General features: G+C 39.5%; 2 protein-coding genes across 3 annotated transcripts; one reads left to right on the top strand and one right to left on the bottom strand.

The window, feature by feature from the left end:
- The first annotated feature begins 450 nt into the window (after positions 1 to 450).
- Positions 451 to 10147, top strand: LOC144660015 (uncharacterized). The gene is made up of 6 exons (XM_078520556.1): positions 451 to 537; positions 2744 to 3121; positions 6372 to 6551; positions 7108 to 7755; positions 8237 to 8426; positions 9233 to 10147. Exons 2-6 carry the CDS (start codon positions 2752 to 2754, stop codon positions 9606 to 9608), a joined length of 1764 nt encoding a protein of 587 aa, XP_078376682.1. The 5' UTR covers positions 451 to 537; positions 2744 to 2751; the 3' UTR covers positions 9609 to 10147.
- A 1595-nt stretch (positions 10148 to 11742) lies between these two features.
- Positions 11743 to 20636, bottom strand: LOC144661751 (RNA-binding protein 45-like). 2 transcript variants are annotated; one of them, XR_013572340.1, is made up of 3 exons: positions 20334 to 20636; positions 16264 to 17505; positions 11743 to 12038 (listed from the first exon to the last, which is right to left on the bottom strand). XR_013572340.1 is itself a non-coding variant. In XM_078522581.1 (2 exons), exons 1-2 carry the CDS (start codon positions 20628 to 20630, stop codon positions 16324 to 16326), a joined length of 1479 nt encoding a protein of 492 aa, XP_078378707.1. In that variant the 5' UTR covers positions 20631 to 20636; the 3' UTR covers positions 13926 to 16323. The 2 variants fall into 2 exon arrangements, 1 of the variants encoding a protein (XP_078378707.1); XM_078522581.1 differs by lacking the exon at positions 11743 to 12038 and having other exon boundaries at positions 13926 to 17505.
- Positions 20637 to 20844: the final 208 nt, after the last annotated feature.

Here is a 20844-nt window from a genome sequence, read left to right as displayed (position 1 = left end):
CTAGTATAATTAGTATAAATTGAAACAAAACTAGATCATTATTTTGTAGGTCTACAGTACCTCTTTAAGAAAAATAGGTAGAATTAAAATCAAAATGTGTCACCAAAAATCCCATTTTGTTTGCGTGAAAATAGGGGTGCAAATGAGTTCGTACACCCTAAACAGCTCAGCTAAGCGCTGGTATTTTTTACAGAAAGCTGATCTAAGTTATCAAACCACCGCGCGCCATGCGACCATTGAAAAACACAGCAGTAAAGCCGGATGGGCTTAGCCTTAATTTTACGGAGATAAAACTTGAATTGCTAAGGCCTCAGCGAGCTTGTGGTCCACTGATTTCCTGATTGGAACACTTGATCAGGCGATACAATCGATCACCCGACGTGACTCCTAAGGCGAAACTAAATAAGCGTTTGTAATTATAAACGGCCGTTTTAGTATGTGATCTTAGCATACACGCAACAATTTTTGGAACAGTCACGAAGGGATCCCGCTGCTTTTTTCACGCTGTGTTACATCAGGACAAAAACTTGAATCAAGGTAAATTCACTAGCTTTCACTCGATGCTTGCTCGCAGATGATTATGATAAACGCTTCTGGTCGCGTCAAGATCTTTTTTTTTTTCTGCTTTCTGGCCGACATATGATTCATTTCTGAGAACTTTCTTGCACACCAAAAGACAATATCTCTTGAACTTTGCATGGGACACGCACATTAAAAAACCCCGAGGCACGACAACATTGATTATATGTTGTGGTTGGATATATTGTGCAGGGAGATTTTCTGCTAGATTTGTCGAGGTAAAAGAGATACACCTGAGAATTTCTAGTAAAAGATACTTTTTCTCTATTTTCAAATAGCCAATCTGGGATCGAAAACTTCCTTCGTGCACGATCTTAATATCAAGAGATTACAATCTACAATTGTGTATTTACACGGCAAAGAGGATTAGAGAAAGTTTAGCTTGGCGTCTTGGCTTGGCGTCACAGATCTAAACAACCCCTGCCCTTGGTATTCTTAAACAAATCCATTAACAACTTCTTCTGGAAAGCCTAACATTCGCTGATCGATTTTAGTGATTAAGCATTTATTATGCATTTGCTTAAAAATTATCCTGCGAAATTGCGCGAAATTTCGCTTAGTTCTTAGCCAGAGGAGGCCATTGGCCGAGTTGGTTTTGAAATTAGTCGATATTCCACAAGATCGAGCAGGAAAATTTTTTAATAATAAACACATTAATATTCTGTGGGTGATAAATTGTCGACAATGTTTTCGTTATACTAAAAAAAGTAAAGATTAGCCATCTAGCAAACTCAGATTTTTTTGTTTCACTTTGCATGATTTTGATTCGCTGCCGGTGATAAAAGGCGGTTCGGGCCGTGAGAGCGCGCGGAAAAACTCGGTGAACCACGAATCGTTTCACGAAAAATTGAAAGCAAGCTGCTAACTTTGATCAATCATCAAGGAAATTTCCGACATGCTGGCAGGAATTTCGAATGAATTGTTGTACACAGCTGTTAATGATTCCTGCCTGATGACGAAAAAGAAACCTTCAACTTTGTTGTACTACACGAGAACACGTAACACAGTTGGAGCCCGTTTACGAGTTCCTGATTTTCTGCTTTGGTGCCCCTGAAGCCCTAATATTAACATGCAGATACTTTTTACTTGTTTTCATACATTTTAAACATTTCTACTTGGGAGAATTTGCTTAATAATCAAGACAATTTTTCTCCAGTGCATATCACTCCTGATTTGTTTCCTGGCAACGTATTTGCACATAACAATAGCAAAAGGAAATTAGTTTTTGATCAGTTCTTGACAAAATTTCACTTAGGCGCCCTCTCTCGTGATTGCCCCAAAGCAAACGAGAGCGATTTGAAGCGGCCGTTTTAATTTCCGGAGGAGGCTATACTGAGAAGGCGTATGTTTCCATTAGATCTCAAAAATCTTCCGCGGTTATAGTTTCATTCTATTTTTAACAATCTAGCGCCCCTTTTGACCCTGTTGACAACGGCGAAATTTTCCTCAAAAGTGAAAGAGATCTCCAGAAATACAGACATTTAATTAAGACAAATCAATAAAGCAAATTGATTGTTTTTTACATCTGGTCTCATTCTGCAAATGAAATAACCTTTGGCACTTCAAACAAATGTCCGTTCATCCTTCTTCTCTCGGTTTCTCTTGTTTCTCGTCGTCTTCTCTTCCCTTGTGGTACATGGCTGTATATATCAGTACCCCCTCCCCCACCCCGTAGACCCTTTTCCGCCTCACTTTACCCGCAAATTATTTTTAAAACCCGGAACAAACATTTTAAAATTTTCGGCAAGCTTTACGCTACAGTTCCTGTTGTCAGTAGCCGGCATTGCTGTAAATATGTCGGCAAAACATTAAGAAAGCAACACAGTGTCCAAGCGCGCCAATAACGAAATATCCTGCTCACGCACAAAAATGTATTTGCAGAGGTGCACGCCTTCACACCTTGTCGGCAGACTTTCTTGACGATTGCCATCCTGTTTTCTATTGGCCGTACTTGTGACGCCAGCCAGGAAAGAGATAAAATGATGTTGTTTAGTCGCTCATATAATCAATCTCCCATCAAAAGCCACGCAGAGAATAGAAAGTAATATGGGGGTGTATTGATTTCACGACCCCGTGCGACCCGCACGTTGACAGCTCAATGTATATATATATACACTATCGATATAACTTCACGCATTTGTGTTCCTTCTGATTGTACCTGCAGTTTGCAACATGGGGAAAGAGATGGCGGCAATTCATGGCTCCTATAAAACATGGCTGTGTAACGCAGCGCTTTTTGCGTTGATATGCGCGGCGTTCGCGGCAGGAATTCTTTTAGGACCCATCGTTTCCTCGCGGGGAAAGAACGATTTGAAAGAAATTCGCTGTAGCCCAGATGAAGCGAGCACAAGGCTCGGTGAGAGAGGCGCAGACTCTGAGTGCATTTCTCAAAAGCAACTGGGGCAGTTTGTGCAACAATGGAGTCGTGCAATGAACGAATTGATTGAGGAAAAAATGGTCAACATCTCCAGGAGAAAAATTAATCCTGCGATCAGGAAACTTTCCAGAGCCAAAGATGCTGCAATGAAGAAAACGATCGAAGGTAAAGTTACATTTTCTTTTTTAAGTGTTTTTATATGCTTAAACCGGCGTAACTAGCTTAACTTGAAATCAGCAAGAAACTAAGAAAAGAGTCAATAAAATAAGTTTTGACAAGAAAAGTCAATTGCAGTCAGCTCTTACAACTTTTATTTTTAGGTCTGTTTTATTGCTTTGTGAAATTCGCTGTTAATGTCTGATTTCATTGAAGTTAAGCGCCCAGCTTTAGCATTCCTAATGTCAATGAGTTACTAACTCTAATCTACTTCAGTTTGGTTTTTCGCATTTGAGCGTACGAATTCAAAAGTAGCTATAGTCATGAATAATGTTTAGGGATTTGAGTGAAAAAAGTTGGAAATCTTTAAGTATGGCAGAATTTGGAAAAGGCCCACGAGCGTTTTTTCAATTAAGAAGATAACTATTGAAATGAACTACGTGCAGCTCCGAATGAGAAAGTATTTTTTCACACTGATTTTATGTCATCGGGAATCAATCGAAACCGAATGATGTGCGACAGTTCCGAAAACAGTGCTCGTGTGCCGGCAAGGACTTAGACTTTAATACGCTTTCTCAGTCTAAAAAATAAATCCTTAATAAAAAAGACTTCAAAGACTTTATCTCAAAAACTAAGACAACAAATTGTTATGAATAAAGTCAATTTCAATAACAGATTTTTGCAATTTGCACTTGGCAATCTAAATCGATATATCTCATTCGAAAGTCGTAATTAGTTGCAGAGTTTTCCCATCAATTTATTTGGGGCTCTAATGTTCACGTGTTTGTGAACTTTCAGAACGGCGTAAAAACCCGTGAAAAAGCCTTTTTGGAGTTGGAATCAGGGGCAATAGGCCACCCAGAGACTTAAGATGTTTTTTTTTTTTTACAAACTTCACATAAAGTCGGCTTAAAGTTCACACAAAACGAAAATTAATTAGAGATTCTTATGGTTAAATGAGGTCGCAAAACATCTGCAAACTCGACAATTGATTCTCCGTGGTGTAAGAAATCGATCTACCTAAAAATAAGTTTGTCTTGCCCCTCGGCCATAAAGTGACATCGATATCGACTCCCAGGGTTATTGTTTATCTAATTTTTTCTCTTATCGCAGATACCTTAGGCAGAATATTTGTTTTCGTGCGATTAAGCAGGCACGTTCGCTACCGTGCTAATCGGCAAGAGTTTTCTAGTAATCTTGTTATTCGACGTGCACGCTTTCGTATAATTCGACGCTCAGGGTCACGATTAAATCTCCTAGAAACACGAAATGCCTACCTGCCTGAAAAGATGGAAAGCGAAGACTGTTCTCGATTTGTTTTGCCCAACAAAAAGTTTGTCTCGAGCTGTTTTTGTCTCCGGCCCAATGAAACTAAAGTACAATGAAGGTTTTCACTCGTTGCAATCATATGGATCTTGTGCAAATTTTGCAGCTCTTGAGTTTGAAAGCTTTCAGAATTCTGGTTTTGATAGCATACTTTTCTTTATGTAGGAATCAAATCAAACATTAAAAGTTTCCTTTTATCTCTTGCGGTTTCCCATGCTTCAAGACATAACTTAGAATGCTGTTTAAGCCATCAAAAAATGGTCGAACAAGGATAATCTTAGTTGGTGATATTTCGGCTGTTAGCGCACAAATGATTGGTCTCGCTAAAAAACCAAGTCTGCGAAATCAATTTCTCGACGGTAAAACCGATGCAATTAACCCGAAACTAGGAACACGACGGAAAAGACTTTTGCCGCATTCTGTCATTAAACAAACCCAGCTTGTTATCGCGTAGCGTGTACATTTATCGCGTGAGTGATGTGAGGGTTCAATGAGTTATCGGTTACCGCTGTTGATGGCGTGTCATGTAGCGCGTGCCGAAACTGCAGCACACACGCAAACCAAACTTTGTTATACCCCGCCGGGTGGGGGCAAGATAATACTTCGTATTGACTTGGTTACAGGAAGGCGCGGTGGACTAATGGTTTATAGTGCGCCGGACTCTGGATCGAGCGGTCCGGGTTTGAGACCTGGCCGGGGCACTGCGCTGTGTTCTTAGGCAAGACACTTTACTCTGATCTCATAGTGCCTCTCTCCACCCAGGTGTATAAATGGATACCGGCGAATTTACTGCTGGGGGGTAACCCTGCGATGGACTAGCATCTCATCCAGGGGGAGTAGAAATACTCCTAGCCGCTTAATGCTTCATAAACCAGGATAAGCTCCAGCCTGATGCGCCAATTGGCTCGACAGCAAAGCAGTCAGAAACAATTCTTTCAAGGGGGTAGTCCCCGTTTTGGTTTTCACTAAAATGTCATCTTTTGAAAACAATATAAAAGAAGCTGAAGTAAGTTTTTACACGTAAATGATGAACAGCCTGGCCGAACAGATAAATAATAAGCTTTTGTATCTTGAATATGAAGGATTTGCGGCCCAGCACAAGGTGACGAAAACCACTCTCTCCCTATTTCCTTCAATGCTATTCACAAAGAGGATGTAAGGACAGAGGTCATTCCGCAAAACCCGAGAAATAATAGTTTCCGAGTGGTAATTAGCCCAAGAATAATCCCGGCGGAAATAGATGTATTCACTATTAAAGGTCAAACATAAAAGGAAGAAAGAAAAGTTAAAAGTAAAAAGATAAACTAACCGCCGTTTGTTTAGGAACAGAATCGAAACAGAGTAAAAAGAGAACAATTACACATCGAAACATTATGAATGATCGAGAACCTCTCTGAAGAATAGACAAAAAAGGGCACGAAAAAGATACGATGTCATTTCAAAAGACTCTAATCACGGGCGTAATAGGCTTGTTTAACGCCGAGCAATTAAGTACAGAAAAAACAAATACTCTATAAAATAAAAGAGGTTTAGTATTGATGGATCAAATGAATATTCTAGATTCTTTTGTACGAAGCCGGCGTTCGTTCGTGTAATAGAGTTGATCTGAACTTTGCTGTCTGCAAAAGATATCCTAACAGTATGCGGAGGCGTGTCCATATCAACCTAGTAAATGGCCCAGCTCACAACAAGTCTCTCGTAGCTCAGTTGGTTAGAGCGCCCAACCGGTATCTTGGAGGCCATGGGTTCGATTCCCGTCGGGGACTCAGATTTTTTCTTTGTCCCATGCTCGTGTCATGTTGAACACTTCATCTTCATAACTGATTATTACTTGCCTAAGTAGGTATTTCCTGGTTGATGTATAAATTGGACACATCGACTTTAAAAGCCCGTGTGCTCACTGTTTTTATTCGATTTTTTATTTCCTTGTTAGAGATGTTAAATGCGATACTGGCCAACTGGACAGCTCAATTATCACAGCATATGTACAGCTTGCCTTCTGGAGAGCCGAGGGCAACTCACACAATAGTAACAGAAGACGATATAGTAAAACCCACAACAGAGACGGAGCTGGATGTGATTGAAGTAGACTCAGTTGAGCCTGCAACACAAGGTAACTTAATACGCGGTTTTCCGAGTCCAAGTGTTGCTCATGCGCAGTAGGAGAGTCATCAGACCATTCTATACTTTTAATCCCGGCTCGCTATCCCAGAGAAACGCTTCACTGAATTAATGTGAATTAATGTGAAATAATGTAGGAACTCATGTACCGTTCATTATTCCATTATTCCTGCTCTCAATTTTCCCGATTATTCCCTTCTGATTCCAGTTAACAAAAACACATTTTTCCAGAGAAATTTGTATTTCTTCCGTTATAAATTGCGTTATTCCCGAAAATCAGGGCCATTATTCCATAATTCCACCGAAAAAATTCTTATTCAATTATTCCTCTTCAATTCACTAACACTCCGAAACGTCAGTTTTCCAAAATCGGTATAGCGCGCCTAATTCACCTTTATCAACTGCGGGTTGGTCATTGCGTAAGTGAGTAACTTAACAACAGCACAACAGTTTTTTTTTTACAAACTAATGGTTTTTCCTCTCTAGAGTTCCAATGTGAAGCTCAATATGACCCCCAACTAATCGTAGCAATGTTGTTCGCTTCTTAGATACACATGTTAACATACCAGTCCCCATAGCTTTATATCCCCTTAACGGCAAGTACACAACTTGGGACATTAGCGGACGGAGCAATCCCAACGGCCTTGCGCGAGGAGTTCGACTCGCTTCAGGACCAGACGGACTCCCGCAAGGCTCGTACCAGTTCTCCGGCAAGAGCAGCAGCTATATCGAGTTTCCAAACACTGGTGCACTGCGAGCAAAGAACTCTATAACGTTATTGGCTTGGGTTTATGTCAAGTCAAGAGGCGGTCCTATATTCAACTACAACCCGTTGGGATGGGGCGTTAGCTTGTGGGTCAATTCAAAACATTATCTGTCCGCCAAATTCGTTGAAGGCGACGATGGTTGCACGACTTGTTTTATCAGCGCTCTGCCGCTGAAAACGAACGCGTGGAACTACGTTGGAATGTCTTACGATCATACCAGCGGCATTGCAAAGTTGTGGGTAGATGGGCGGGTCAGCAGTCAGCGAAATATTGGAACAAAGATTAGTCTTTCAACTTCAAGGAGTGTGCGGATGGGTGCGCGGGCTACGAATGACGGGAACTATTTCAATGGTCGGATATCCCGGATGCAGGTTTATGACAGGGCACTGACTCAACGTGAAGTCGAGGTTCTTGCAGGTCCAATTGAAGGTGAATTTTCTTTCTTTCTTTCTTTCTTTCTTTCTTTCTTTCTTTCTTTCTTTCTTTCTTTCTTTCTTTCTTTCTTTCTTTCTTTCTTTCTTTGATTCATTGCTCCTTACTATTTCTGTTAATGTGCGTTTTCATTTCTTTTTTCTTCTTTTAATATTTGTTTTCAAATTTACAAAGCTCGGCAATGCAACAAAACGTACCTCCCTTTACATAAAGCCATCCCGCACGGTTGTTTCTCAAAAATAACTTGATTTTTGAAAATATTTCATTGCAGTTATCATTTAATAATAATTTTTATGCGTTGGTTAAGAAGTCATGAGGTTACTTTAAGTTAAAAGCGAAAGGAATTCAAAGATCATTTGCTAATTGGCCAAGCTTTAAAAAAAAAAAAAAACATTCCCATTAATCCACTGCATCAAAATTTTTGAGTTATTTTATAAATAATTTAAGACTCATTCTTGGTAATTTTTGTCTCTGGCAGCTGGTGCGTGCCCGCAAGGTTGGACGGGATATCACTCTTCGTGTTACTTGGTGTTCAACCGGTTAACAAATCAGTGGAATCAAGCTAGACAGGTTTGTCAGGAACACGGAGGAGACTTGGTCGAGATTGAATCTCCCGAGGAAAATCATTTCGTGTACACGCTAGCGAACTCCAAAGCTCCCGGTGGAAGGTTTGTGCAGAAGTTGTTCTCGATCTTAAAAAAAAACTTGAGCAAGTAGATTACACACACAGTCGGGGAAGGGGGGGGTTGGCCAATATGGGGGGAATTTTTTTTTTTTTATTTTTTTTTTTTTTTTTTTTTTTTAAAAAAATATTTTTTTTTAAACATTTTTAAAAAATTAAAAAAATTTTTTTTAGGTTTTTTATAAATTTTTTTTCAAAAATCAAGAAGAAAATCCCGTTGCGGAAAAAAAAGTGCAAAACGAAAAGTGCTAAAAGTGCCGAGACAATCTATTTATGCCTAGTCGGGGAGGACAAGTGCTATTTTTGGCAAATCCTCTTTGACAAGATCGAAGCGTTTCTAATTTTCATATCCAATAAAAAAATATCAATTGCTGATGGTTGACAGACTTCGCAACATAAAACTTTTATCATTGTCGGCGGCCTTGATTAAGAAATGTTAACTTTGACATTTGGGGCCTAATCCCATTGAGACCTCCAACTGTTATTTGTTTTGAGGGGCAATCAGAACTTTTTTGAATCTATAATTCCCCTCCCCCACCCCTCTACTTTTAGTTTGTGAGAAATTCGGTGGCCTGTTAGCTGAGTGCATCACACTTCCAAACTTAAACTCCAGGTTCTTGGGTAAAACACTTACTACATGTACTATACACAGAGCGTGATTTAATTCTTCAGTAAATGGCCTCACCCAAAGACCTCACTCGTCAACCAATTCATTTCTTCCGTTCTCATCTAGCTAAAAATTTTCCTTGAGTTTGAATTTCTTTTTTCATTGCATTTTTTTTCCTTCTCAAGATTCCTGTGGATAGGATTGCTGCGCGGCTCACCAGATGAACGATTTCAGTGGGTGGATGATCCGGCCCCTACTCTGTACTCCAACTGGGCTCTCAGCGAACCTAACAACTTTCACGGTCGAGGCGAAAACTGTGGGCACATGTACATATGGAAAGGCGAGAAGGCCATGCAATGGAACGACGAAGTTTGCGTTAACCCAACCATCGGGCCGATGATCTTCATGTGTGAAATGAAACCCGTTGACTTCGGTCCCAAACCGGCTAAAACCGGTAATTCAATCGACGAAGAAGGATCTGGCGAACCGGGGTCTGGGTCGGGAGAGTTTTCTGGCGAATCCGAAAGTACTAGTGGTGATGACCTCCAAAATGGATTGTAAATATGATGTAAATGGCAGAGAGGAGTTTGTAACTTTGAAATGTACGTAGCTATAGGCCGTTTCTCCTAAGAAAAGACCAGTGATTAGCTTCAGCAGTTTTTTCGAAGCCAAACTGAAAATGTTGGCGCACGGCTGAGTCAATTGCAAAATGATATTGCAAAATATCTACTGATATTTTTTCAAGAACATGTACAAACTGATATATTTAACCTTTCAACTCCGAGCTTAAAATCCTAATTCTCATAAGAGAATTTCATACATTTTTTTATTATATTGTTTGAGAATTTGCAGTTGCAAAGAGGCGGTGACAGTGTATTATATAAACGTTAACCGGCGACATAGCTACTTGACTCTAAGGGCCTGTACGTTCATATTAGGAGAAAAGTTCTCCCTGGCAGGAGGGTTACCTTCCGTACCGAGCCAACTTAGACGAGAGAGCCTTTCATACATTTCTTTATAAATTGCTGCGAATCGTTTATGAGAAATCGCAAAGTTGGCTCGGAGGACAGGCTGGGTGGAGGGTCATTCGCTTTAAAGGAAGGGTGACCCTGGTGGGGGGGGGGGGGGGGGGCCCCGTACACTCGTCCTTTTCCCCCCGAGCAGTCTGGACGCACGGCGCGCAGCGGGAAGGGCAATTTTTTGCTACAACTTTTCTTCATGTAAACATGCCTTTAGAGTAATATTAAACACAGAAATGCTTCAGAATGGAACACGCCTCGTTTTCATTCCATTTACTCGTTCAATAAGACAATATCGAAGTCACTCACAGTTCTGTAAAATATTGCTGAGGATTTCGCATCCAGTGGCTTTGTTGGCCCTTTGCATGTCGTTAAATAAATAGAAAGTAAAAAGACTCGTAGGCAATACGCGACGAAGTAAATATTAAAAGTGTCTTTGTTACCAATGATTCGTTCCCTTTTCATTTTAAGACAAATAGTGCGTTAATTTTTAGAAAAGAAAGGAGGAGAGGAGACTCATACAGTATTTCATTGATTAAGTTCCCAGGTACTAATTTAAAATCTTGTCCAAAAGAAGGGGGCTTACCGTAAAATTTTTACTAAGCCCACGAGGGGCTTTTTTCTTTTTAGGACCTTTTGAGGGAAGGGTGGGGTGAACATTTTTGTATTAGTACATGCTGTTTGACAACACATCTTCACTCAATAGCATCAGCCCCCCCCAAATAACAAAACCGCAACCCCCCCCCCCAAAAAGGGCCCCAACTGAAACACCCCATACCAAGTAAATGTGGTAGATACTATTTTGTTTCCTTGTTCATAAATTTCTTGTTATGACTTACCCCCATCTGGGGAAGGGAAAAGGGGCTTAAAAGAGAGCGGGGTAAACTAAACTTCTAGACGGGAGACTTACCTAAGAGGGGGGGGGGGGGGGAGAGGGTTACCAGAGAAAGAGACGGGCTAAATAGTGCTTTTATGGTATTCAGAGGAGGGCGCTTGTGACGTTTTCTTTGCAAAGAACTGTAACTGGCACTCGAAGACAAGATAATGGTGAAGTTGTGCCTGGCAAGTTAACAGTACGGCATTCAGGGCAAAAAACTAAATAACCAATTCAATGCACGTGAAGATAGAGCTGGAAATGACTAAACGGATAAGAAACCGTTCTCTTGACAATAGAAACATGGTTTTTATGCTATTTTAACCGAGGGGGTGGCGCTTATTCGAGGCAGCGCGCGTTAGATCGTTGGCGCTTACTCGAGGAAATACGGTTACCAACCACACATGCACACCACATCACATTACATACCTATTGTTAATTCATTTAACGTTGTAGATAATTTAACTGAGTGTCGACAACCAAACGGTAAGTAATTTCTCCAAAAAAAAAAAAAAAAAAAAAAAGGCAGGGGGGAGGGGAAATTTGTTTTTTTTTCCCTTGAGAGAAAAAAAAGAGGAATTTTAACCAAACAAAAAGAAAAAAAAAAAAAAAAATAAATAAATAAAAAATATACTTTCGACACTCAAATAAAACCCTCTATACTAACAAAAAAAACGGTATGTAATTATTCTTGTTTGCATAAAATTTTTAATGTTATCCAAACGATTTATTCCACTTTCGCGCGCATTTTGACGCTTATCAGAAACTTCAGTGGTCAAAATTTTTTATAAAACTTCTATAAAAAAAAAGTCGTCTCGGCTTTTATAGTCTTGTTGCTAAGATTCCCTCAATTTGTACCAGTCTCCACGCTCACTAAAGTCAAATTGAAGAAGGAGTCTGGAAAGGAGGTTTCTATATTTGTAGTCCAGTCTCTCTCTTGGTCCATCAATTATAGTTTGCAGTCTCTTCTCGACTCTTCTCTCTCAAGATGAACAGGGCCTGCGAAACAGTTTGGTCAAGAAAGGCTTGTTCCTTTTTTTCCTTGGATGTTCAGAGCCCTGGCAGCCTCCATGCCGTCCAATGTCTTTCCTAGCGTTTCTGAAGGAATAGAGAAAGCAAAATAATTTCAATTAGTTAATAACAAGGCCGAGAAAAGGAATGGTTTTAAATTGCTCCGATTAGCTGTTACTATTTTGCGGGTAGTAAAAAAAATAATTTATATGATTATACTGTATGTGTGAAAAAAGTAAAGTAAGTCGTAACTGACATCACACTGAAGTAGAGTTTTTCCAAAATAAAACAAAATAGTAACTTTTTTTTGTGAAAAACCTGACGTTTGAAACTTATATCACGTTTTGTCGATTGTCAAGCACAAGCACAAGGATCAAAATTTTTCCTTTTTGCGTGATCGCGCTTGTGCTTGCGTCGCTAGTAAAAACCAGGCTTTAGTTTTAGCTTTGATAGAGAAGATATATATAGAGGACACTTGATAGAGGCAGTGTTTTAGCACATTTCCCGCACACACTCGAAGATCGAAGATCGTCAAAAATACTTCGCTATATATGCGTCGTATTTTCAAATCTCTTCTTGGTTTTCGGAAATGTAATGAAACACTAGGAGTATCTCGTATTTACCTTATAAAAACTTACGGGACTGAATTTTCGCGATTATAAAGTAACGCGAAATTAAGACCCTGCGAAATTAATATCTTAACGTTTCTCACGTATTTTTAATTGTTTTAACGTTATTTTCCTGGACATCGGAATTTTTCTCGTGCGCGATAAATACTTCGGCGACCATACGCAACGACAGCCAGTCACAATAAAGACCATGATCCGTCATCGCAACGCCAAGCCGAACCTTTGGTACCAGTGCTATTTTCGCCTGATTGCGAAAATTAAATCCTACGAAATATGCAAGGTTTCATTTTCGCGAATTAAAGTTCCCGCGAAAATAAGTAAAATAAAGTAATCAAAATTACATGAACAACCAAAGGCAAGGTCATGATTCCTTGCAAGTAATAGTAACCTCACTTTTCCAGCGATTAGTTATTTTCTGGACATCGTAATTGGACTATGAAAAAACCGCAACCATACTCAACTACAAGAAAATGACCATTTATCCGTCTTGCAAGCCTAGCCGACTTTTTCGTGATTTTCAAGTGGTTGTTACCAAAGTCCAGTCGATCGCAGTGCAAAACTTGAAAGTGTAATCAAACGGCAATCAAAGGCAAGGAAGATAAGATGAGGTAACGTCTTGTTGCCAGGATTTGTGAAAAACGCACTGGAGGTTGTGTTAGCTGAGCATCAGCATTTTACCATTTACAGTCTAACTTCTCTCATTGATCTGTTGTTGTCCTCATTTCCGTTGCGTTCATGCGGTAGTCTTGCGCATGACACATAGTCGAAGCAAGCATTTCTGGGATCGTTGAGTCCGCGATCCAACCTTTATTGCAGCAAATCCAATCCGGGTCCAAATCGATGAACCGCGATCCGCTTCATTGCAGGATCCGCAATCCGTTATCTCTGTCCGAATCCGGGCAAATATTGTCATCCGTCGATCCGTTTTCCTATTCACACCTCCGTCTGCGTCGGGCCTAGTGGCCCAACAGGCTGGAGCTTATCCCGGTTTTCGTAGCAATAAGCAACTAGGAGTATTTTTACTCCCCCCCCCCCCACCTGGATGGGATGCTAGTCCATCGCAGGGTAACCCCAATTCGCAGATACCCATTTATGCACCTTGGTGGAGAGAGGCACTATGAGAGTTATGTGTCTTGCCCAAGACCACAACAAAGGAAGGGAAGTCATTCAAATCTTCCAACAGGAGGAGAGTATTACAGAAGGGGCCAGAAAATAAAATAAAGTGGGCCACTTAGTGTTACAAAAAACATCAAACAAACAAATAAAAAAAAAAAAACAAAAGCAAAGGTAATTTTCTTCTGTATCTTTAAACTCGGTTTATTCCTTGTTGAGCAACAGGCAAAAATCCAACTTGAACAGAATTTAATAAGTTCATCTGCTACAACGTAAAATACATGTACTGTTAGATTACAAAGGCGAATGATCTACCACAAGTCACCTAATCTGCTGTGTGTTATTCAGTAAAGAAAGTTAGTGGTTTGAACATGGAAATGGTATCAACCTATCAGTCTATTAAACAAACTATGGTCCTTCATGACGCGCGCACACACGGCAATTTCCATCGATGAAGGGACAGAAATCCCGAAACGTCTGGGATTTTTCAGACCATTTAGCGCTAAAACAAAACTATGTAATTTTCTAGTGAATTTATATGGTCCTTCATCTTTGTTGTTACTGGTTTCAATTGATTTGAAAACAATTTAACTCAAAACTTCAGCTAAGGATAATGGATTAAGGAGATATAGCTGACATTTTAGGCTAACAACAGTTAAACTTCATTTACCTATATTTTAACTGGCAACAAACTCATTGTTTTTTTCTTTTACTTTTCCCATGAAACCAAAACGGAATACTTCTTTGAAAACTAATTTCCACATTCTTGACTAGCCCAACCTAGACAACGTACGGAGGCCTCTTTGTTTGTCACGCAACCAACCTGTCCTCCCCATTGGGTTTTTTTTTCCTAAAAAGATTGTGTGACAAGCTTTTCAAGCTTAGAAAAGATCAACTGGTATACCCTCCTGGTAAATATAACTTTAAAAAATTGTTTGAATCATTCTTTCTCAAAATAGCCATACAACAATTTGTGAGATGTAAGCTGAGGAATGTTTTTTTTCGTTCCACTTAAAAAAAACTGATTGTTCTTTTTAAAAAATCAGAATTATCAACCAAAATTCTGGTCAATAAATCTTGTCTTGCTGATGATTTTCACAAGTCTACTCTACTGTCTTACAATGTAAATCACTGAATTGCAAATCAGCCAGGCTATAAATTTAATTATTAAACCTTCAGTGACATAATGTACATGTGTAAGACAAGAGAGTTATGCAATACTAAAACTTGGCAATAAAACCTACTATATCGTCTTTGTGGATTTATACTCCCTTGAAAATCTAACACAAACTACATGTGATAATGTTACTGACTTAAAATGCAAGCCAAAGATCTCCCTCACCCTGGGGCAAGGAAGTTGCATAAGATCTTCATGTATTTAAGATGCTTTTCCATTCATAACAAAATATAATCAATTTCCACAACAAATTTGAACCTTCGCAGGCATTAGAGTGCAACACAATCATTGCGGAGGTTCACTAACAACCCAATGAATAAATTCTCTTGATTGCATACAACACTATTTAAATTTGTTTTTGTTCAACTGTTTATGCTGAATAACCCTATTGGAAATGTGAGAAATGCCTTCTTTCCCTAAAGAAGTGAAAAAAGAAAGTGGGAGGATGGAAATGTGAAAAATGGTGGCAAGTCAAGTGGGACCAGTTTTGCACTGCCATTTTTTCTGCTCATTTTTTTTATCAACATCTCACAGGCAAGGAAAGATAAAAGGACAATTTAAACACAGTGCCCCTTGTACAAACTGTTGCTGACAATGCAAGTGGAACATGTTGTTGAAATATTTTAAAAATGTAAGAACGGCAGCCACAATTAAATGTAGACTTGCCACAAATGTACATTAAACCATATATATACACTGTTTTATATAGTAAAACAACCTGGTATGCAACAACTATTGTACCTAAGACTCAACCAAAGTTGCACTATCAACAACCAAGCAAAGTACTATGCTTTAAAATCATAAAAAAACTTAACTTATAAGCTCTTTTTGGTATAGAGTTCAAAGTTCAAAGTTTAGATGGTGTTAGGTTCACTGATGGTTGACAGCTTTTCCACAACAACTATTTGTCCAGTTAAAATAATAGTAAAAGTCATGTGACATAATGTTAAGATGTAAAGACTGGTATCTCCTTGTTCATGTTTCATGAATGTTCAGTCACAATTCTGATATCTCCAGTGACGTTAAGTCCTGAAGTCCTAAATCTTGTGAAGTCCAGTCCACAAGTCCTGTGATGTTTCAGTCCATGACAACCATATCTCCCCCAAAGGCAGTCTGTAAGTTCCATGTTTCCTGTGATGTTCTGTCCAAAAGTTCCATATATTTTGTGATGTCCAGTCAAGTAGTCCATGTCCAGTCCATAAGTCCCATATTTCTCCTATCGTCGGGTGTAGCAGGTCCAGTGACAGTCAATCATGTGTGCTTGAGGAAAAGCTTGTAATCTGTGCTTGGTGTTTTTATTACATTAGTTCCCTTCAGTCTGTTCCCACATGGCAAAAACTGTAACAGGTGTCTTGTACATGAAATAAAAGTGAAGAAACTGTTTGTACATTACCTTTTGTACATCAATCTATGCTGCACTACAATTCTGATTGGATAATGCAAGGGTCTTTTATCATGTGCGTGGTCGTTTTCTAGAGGCTTCTGACTTCGGTGGGTCGGCATGCATCACCTTAAGCTTCATCCCTAACACCTCATGGCCATGTACACCTTCAATGGCTGCATCTGCCGATTCCTTACTTGCAAACTTGGCATAACCAAAATTACGATCTTTCATCATCCACACATCAATCAGGTTTCCGAATCTGCTAAAGACATCTTTCAGTGCGCTCTCTGGTGGTGGAGCTGGCTGGCACACTATAAACAGTCTTGAAGCCACCTCAGAGTTGGGATCTGCTAAAGGAGACGGCGCCGGAAGAGCTGCTGAGGTGTAAACAGCAGTTGAGTCCACGGCAAAGGAACCACCTGTTAGTGAAGACTTAGAACCATATGACTGAACTTGAAAAGTTGCATCACTGCCCTGTCCTGTACCATTGTTTCGCATCCCTGGAGGATCTTCGGCATATTTTACCACCAGCTTTGAACCCAAAGGGTATTCAAATCCATTGAGCTTTTCTTTAGCATAGATGGCTGATCCTACAGAGTTGTATGTGACATAAGCAAATCCCTTGGACTCCCCAGTGGTAAAGTTCCGCTTTAAATCACACATTTGCATGCCAGGGATGATGTCAAACAAGCGGGACAACTGTTCTGCTCCTATCATGGGGGACACTTTGACAAACAAGCGTGTGGGGGTATGTGACGTTGTTATTGATTCTGCCACAGCTGCCACCGGGTTTTGACCGCTGTAGTAGTCCACAACTCCTTGGAGGGATGCTGGAGCATTGACGCTCATGCTGACGGGGGGTGCTGCAGCGGGTGGATAGTTATTTCCCTCTAGGAAGGGATTGTGTGGGATTAACGTGGATTGCATAGCTGCTGCCGCTGCTGCTGCATTACGAGCAATTTTGGCCGATTTGGGTTCTGCCCAGACAGCTTTCAGGGTCTTGTCACAGTTTTCAAGTGCAACAGCCGCCGAAGACGACTTTCTAAACTTGACGTAACCAAAGCCCTTGTTTTCACCAGTTTTGTGGTCACGCACTACCTGAACATATTCTATCTCACCAAAGCCCTGAAATTTCTGGCGCAAGTTATCCTCTGAGTATTCTTTGGGGCAAATGATAAATAAACGGGTGAGTGCTGTTTCGTCATGAAAATCTGTTTTGGAGCCTGAAACCTTGGACTGAGCAATCATTGCCTGTAAAAGCAAAAGGAACAAAAATTCACATTGCTGCAGAATTAATAAGGTACAGTTGTACTGATGAAAATGTAGATGTGTAATACTAATCTTTCTTTTAGAAATTCTTTGCCATGTTAGCAATGGGGAACTTTAGTCGGGCGAAATATTTCCACCTGGCCACAGTGATGGACTAGCATCCCATCTAAGGAGAGTAGGGAAATTCATGTACTCCTACTGGTGACATGCCACAAACCAAAAAAAAAAAAAATTCAGCCGGTGTTAACCTCTCTTTCAAACGGTGAAATTAACCAGTATCTCCCCATGGATGGGATAATAGTCCATTGAGGGTCTTATTGCCCCCCCCCCACAATGGACAACATTAGTCCAATGAGGGTTTACCCCCCCCCCCCCCATTTATATACTTGGGTGGAGAGGCATTAGTACTATGGGGGAGAGTAAAGTGTCTTTCCCAAGAATGCAACAAAATGACCACAGCCAGCATTCATGCAGGGCTTGGACTTAGGCCACCTCATCACCCCAACTACAGTTGAATCCCGATAACTCGAACCTTCAAGGGAAATCGAAAGGTTCGGATTCGGGAGTTCGGTTATTGAGGGTAATTAGTAAGAAAACGACCAAGGGGAATCAAAAAGGGTCGAGTTAGCGGGAGGTTGGAGTTACTGAGGGTTCGAGTTATCGAGATTCAACTGTATCCTGTTCCAGGCGTCCAGTTAGTTGGGAAGCAGTGCAAAGAACAGGGATTGAAAAAAAACGGCTGGAGGACTAAAGCGAGGAAACACCTGTGAAAATTCTCAACAAAAGCTTGTTCCAGTATACCAGATTCTGGTATACCCTCCCATTGGTCAATTTTGACACCTTTTGTCAACACTCAAGTGTTTTTCATATTGATGAGAAATGTGATATGCCACAGAGGCAAAATATATGTCATTGAGTCATGCAGAGTTCAAATAAAGATCTCCCACAAGTTAATTCCTTTTGTGAAGGAAGGAAAGATTCAGTGCAGATCTTCGCACTGCTCCCCACCTAACTGAATGTCTAGAACAGGCCAAACCCCAACAGAAGTCTGCTACTAATGGTAGTACTGTAAAAGTTATTTTACTGTATTTGGTCTACCCCCAAAATGCATTTTTCTGTCTACAATTATTGTCAATGTTGATAAAGAAGTAATAGATGTAAACCATATCTTGAATGTTGTTCTCCTAGAAACAAAGTTTGAGATAAGCCTGATGACTTTCAATGAAGGAAAATTGAGTACCAACAAATCTTGTGAGATAAATTTGGTAGAAAGCTGCTTTGTAGGACATTAATATTAAAAACCTCTTTGTGCTAGAAATAATTATTTTTTTTCTCCACACAGATTTTTACTCAAAGAAATTAATGGTAGACAATCAAATACATGTACAAAAGTTCGAAAACTTGCACAACATATATATAGTACATAAATTTCTGTACTATTTTTAAGTGAAAACCAGTTTACAAAATATTTATTTTTGGGAGATATATATCAACAGATTGCAATCAAACAAAACAAATAGGCAAATGAAGAGACAAAATCGAAATTGTCAAAGACCAGTAAAAATGTAAAATCTAATTAATATAATTATTGAATGTCATCTGCAAATCCTGTGATGCTAAAATAATTTCAAATCACCTGCAAGTAAGTGGCCTTTTTTCTAGTACTAAAAACACAGAGCTTTGATTTACAGCGAGTGCAATTATAACTACGGGTTTAATTAATTGAAAACTCTTAAAAAAATATTTGTGTTAAGTAGCTAGATGCTTTCAAAACTTTATCATTGTTGAAAAAAAGATTTTTTCCCTGTTTACATAACAACTAGCTTTCCACAAAGAATGTTTTAAACAAATCTATAATCTTTCCAAAGATTGCAAAGATAAACTTATCTTGAAATTGCAAATGAGGAAAGTTTTGTTGTATCATTTTCAAAGCAGCAGATTATTTTAATGCACCTATGAAAAATTTATTTTGGAAAGGAGAATCCTTTTAAGAGTCTTCGTCCCATTAGGGTTTCAAACCACTTAGCAAACAACAAAGGGAGAACAAGAAATTCCCCATCAATTTTTAAAAGCTTTATCTCACTCATGTGAACAAAGAACTAAATGCTATCTGCAGGAGAACAAGTTGAAACCAAAATACAACTTTAGAATTTGAAAACTTAATTAAAGTTTTTACTGTAAGTTTTGAATATATTTTCTACCTCACAAGAAACTCTGATGAAGACGTTTCGATAATCTTGGGTTCTGGTAATCTACTGCCAATTATGAAGTTAATCGGGAGACGTTAAAAATTCATGGCTATAGAACATCTTTCCTATTTCCACGTAGCAACACCCTAGGGTGAATTTTTTGGGTCAAATACTAACATGCAAATGAAAATTTCGAGACAAGAAAGGCTCAGTGAAGAAACTAACAGAAACAAATTTTCCAGACCAATTTTTTTCTACATCAAAGCAGCAGTATTATTTCTAAACTTATGTTAAAGAAGTGGTCATGTAGTATAAATTATTGAACGCTTTTCAAGCATTCGTTTTGGAGACAATAAACTTTAGTGTCGTTCCCTTAATCCGCCAATAATTCCAGCAAAATTCTTCCACAGAATCCCACAACAAATCTAAATTTCGACCAAGTAAGGCATATTCACGATAGTCTGAAATTGAGAGATCGAAAGAACGCTTAAATTCTAGTCAGCACATGGCATTTTATAATTAGTGGGTTGCCAGAATGCTTACAAACTTTAATACAAACTTCAAAATCTGAGAACAGGGATAAATTGTTTGAACACAGAATGAATTAGGTTCTTGACGTACCTTAATGGGTTTTGGATCTTCTCCAATCACCTTTCCATCCATTTCCTCGCAAGCTCTAGCCGCTGAGGACGCTTTAGCAAACTTGATGTAACACACACCGCGGTTCTCCTTCGTGTGCTTGTCTTTGACAACCCAGATATCCTCGATGCTCCCAAACTGCTCGAATGCAGCTCTCATGTCGTCCGAGCTGTGCTTCTTACTACAAACTATAAAGATACGGGAGAAAGGCGGGTTGTCCACATCTACACGGCTAGAAATCGAGCCCGCTTCCATACTTTGCTGACTATTCCCAGCCATTTTGAATCATTGAACGCAGCTTAGTGACGCGAAGTGCCTCGTGGGAAATGAACAGTTCCCCGTTTTCTACTCGCCCCAGTCTTAAGGAGAAGCGTTTTCCTTAGGGAAGGGAGGGTAAGAAAATAAACTCGAAATTAATTTGCACGAATGCGCTGATCTCTTCATTCTTTTAATGGTGCTTTTTTTAAAGTACGGCTATTGTAAAATAGTTTTA

The sequence above is a fragment of the Oculina patagonica genome, chromosome 7 (assembly GCF_052425735.1).
Source record: "Oculina patagonica isolate OP01 chromosome 7, crgOcupat, whole genome shotgun sequence".
Lineage (NCBI taxonomy): Eukaryota > Metazoa > Cnidaria > Anthozoa > Scleractinia > Oculinidae > Oculina > Oculina patagonica.
Note: the sequence above shows the minus strand (reverse complement) of the source record. Positions and strands in the feature narration are given on the sequence as shown.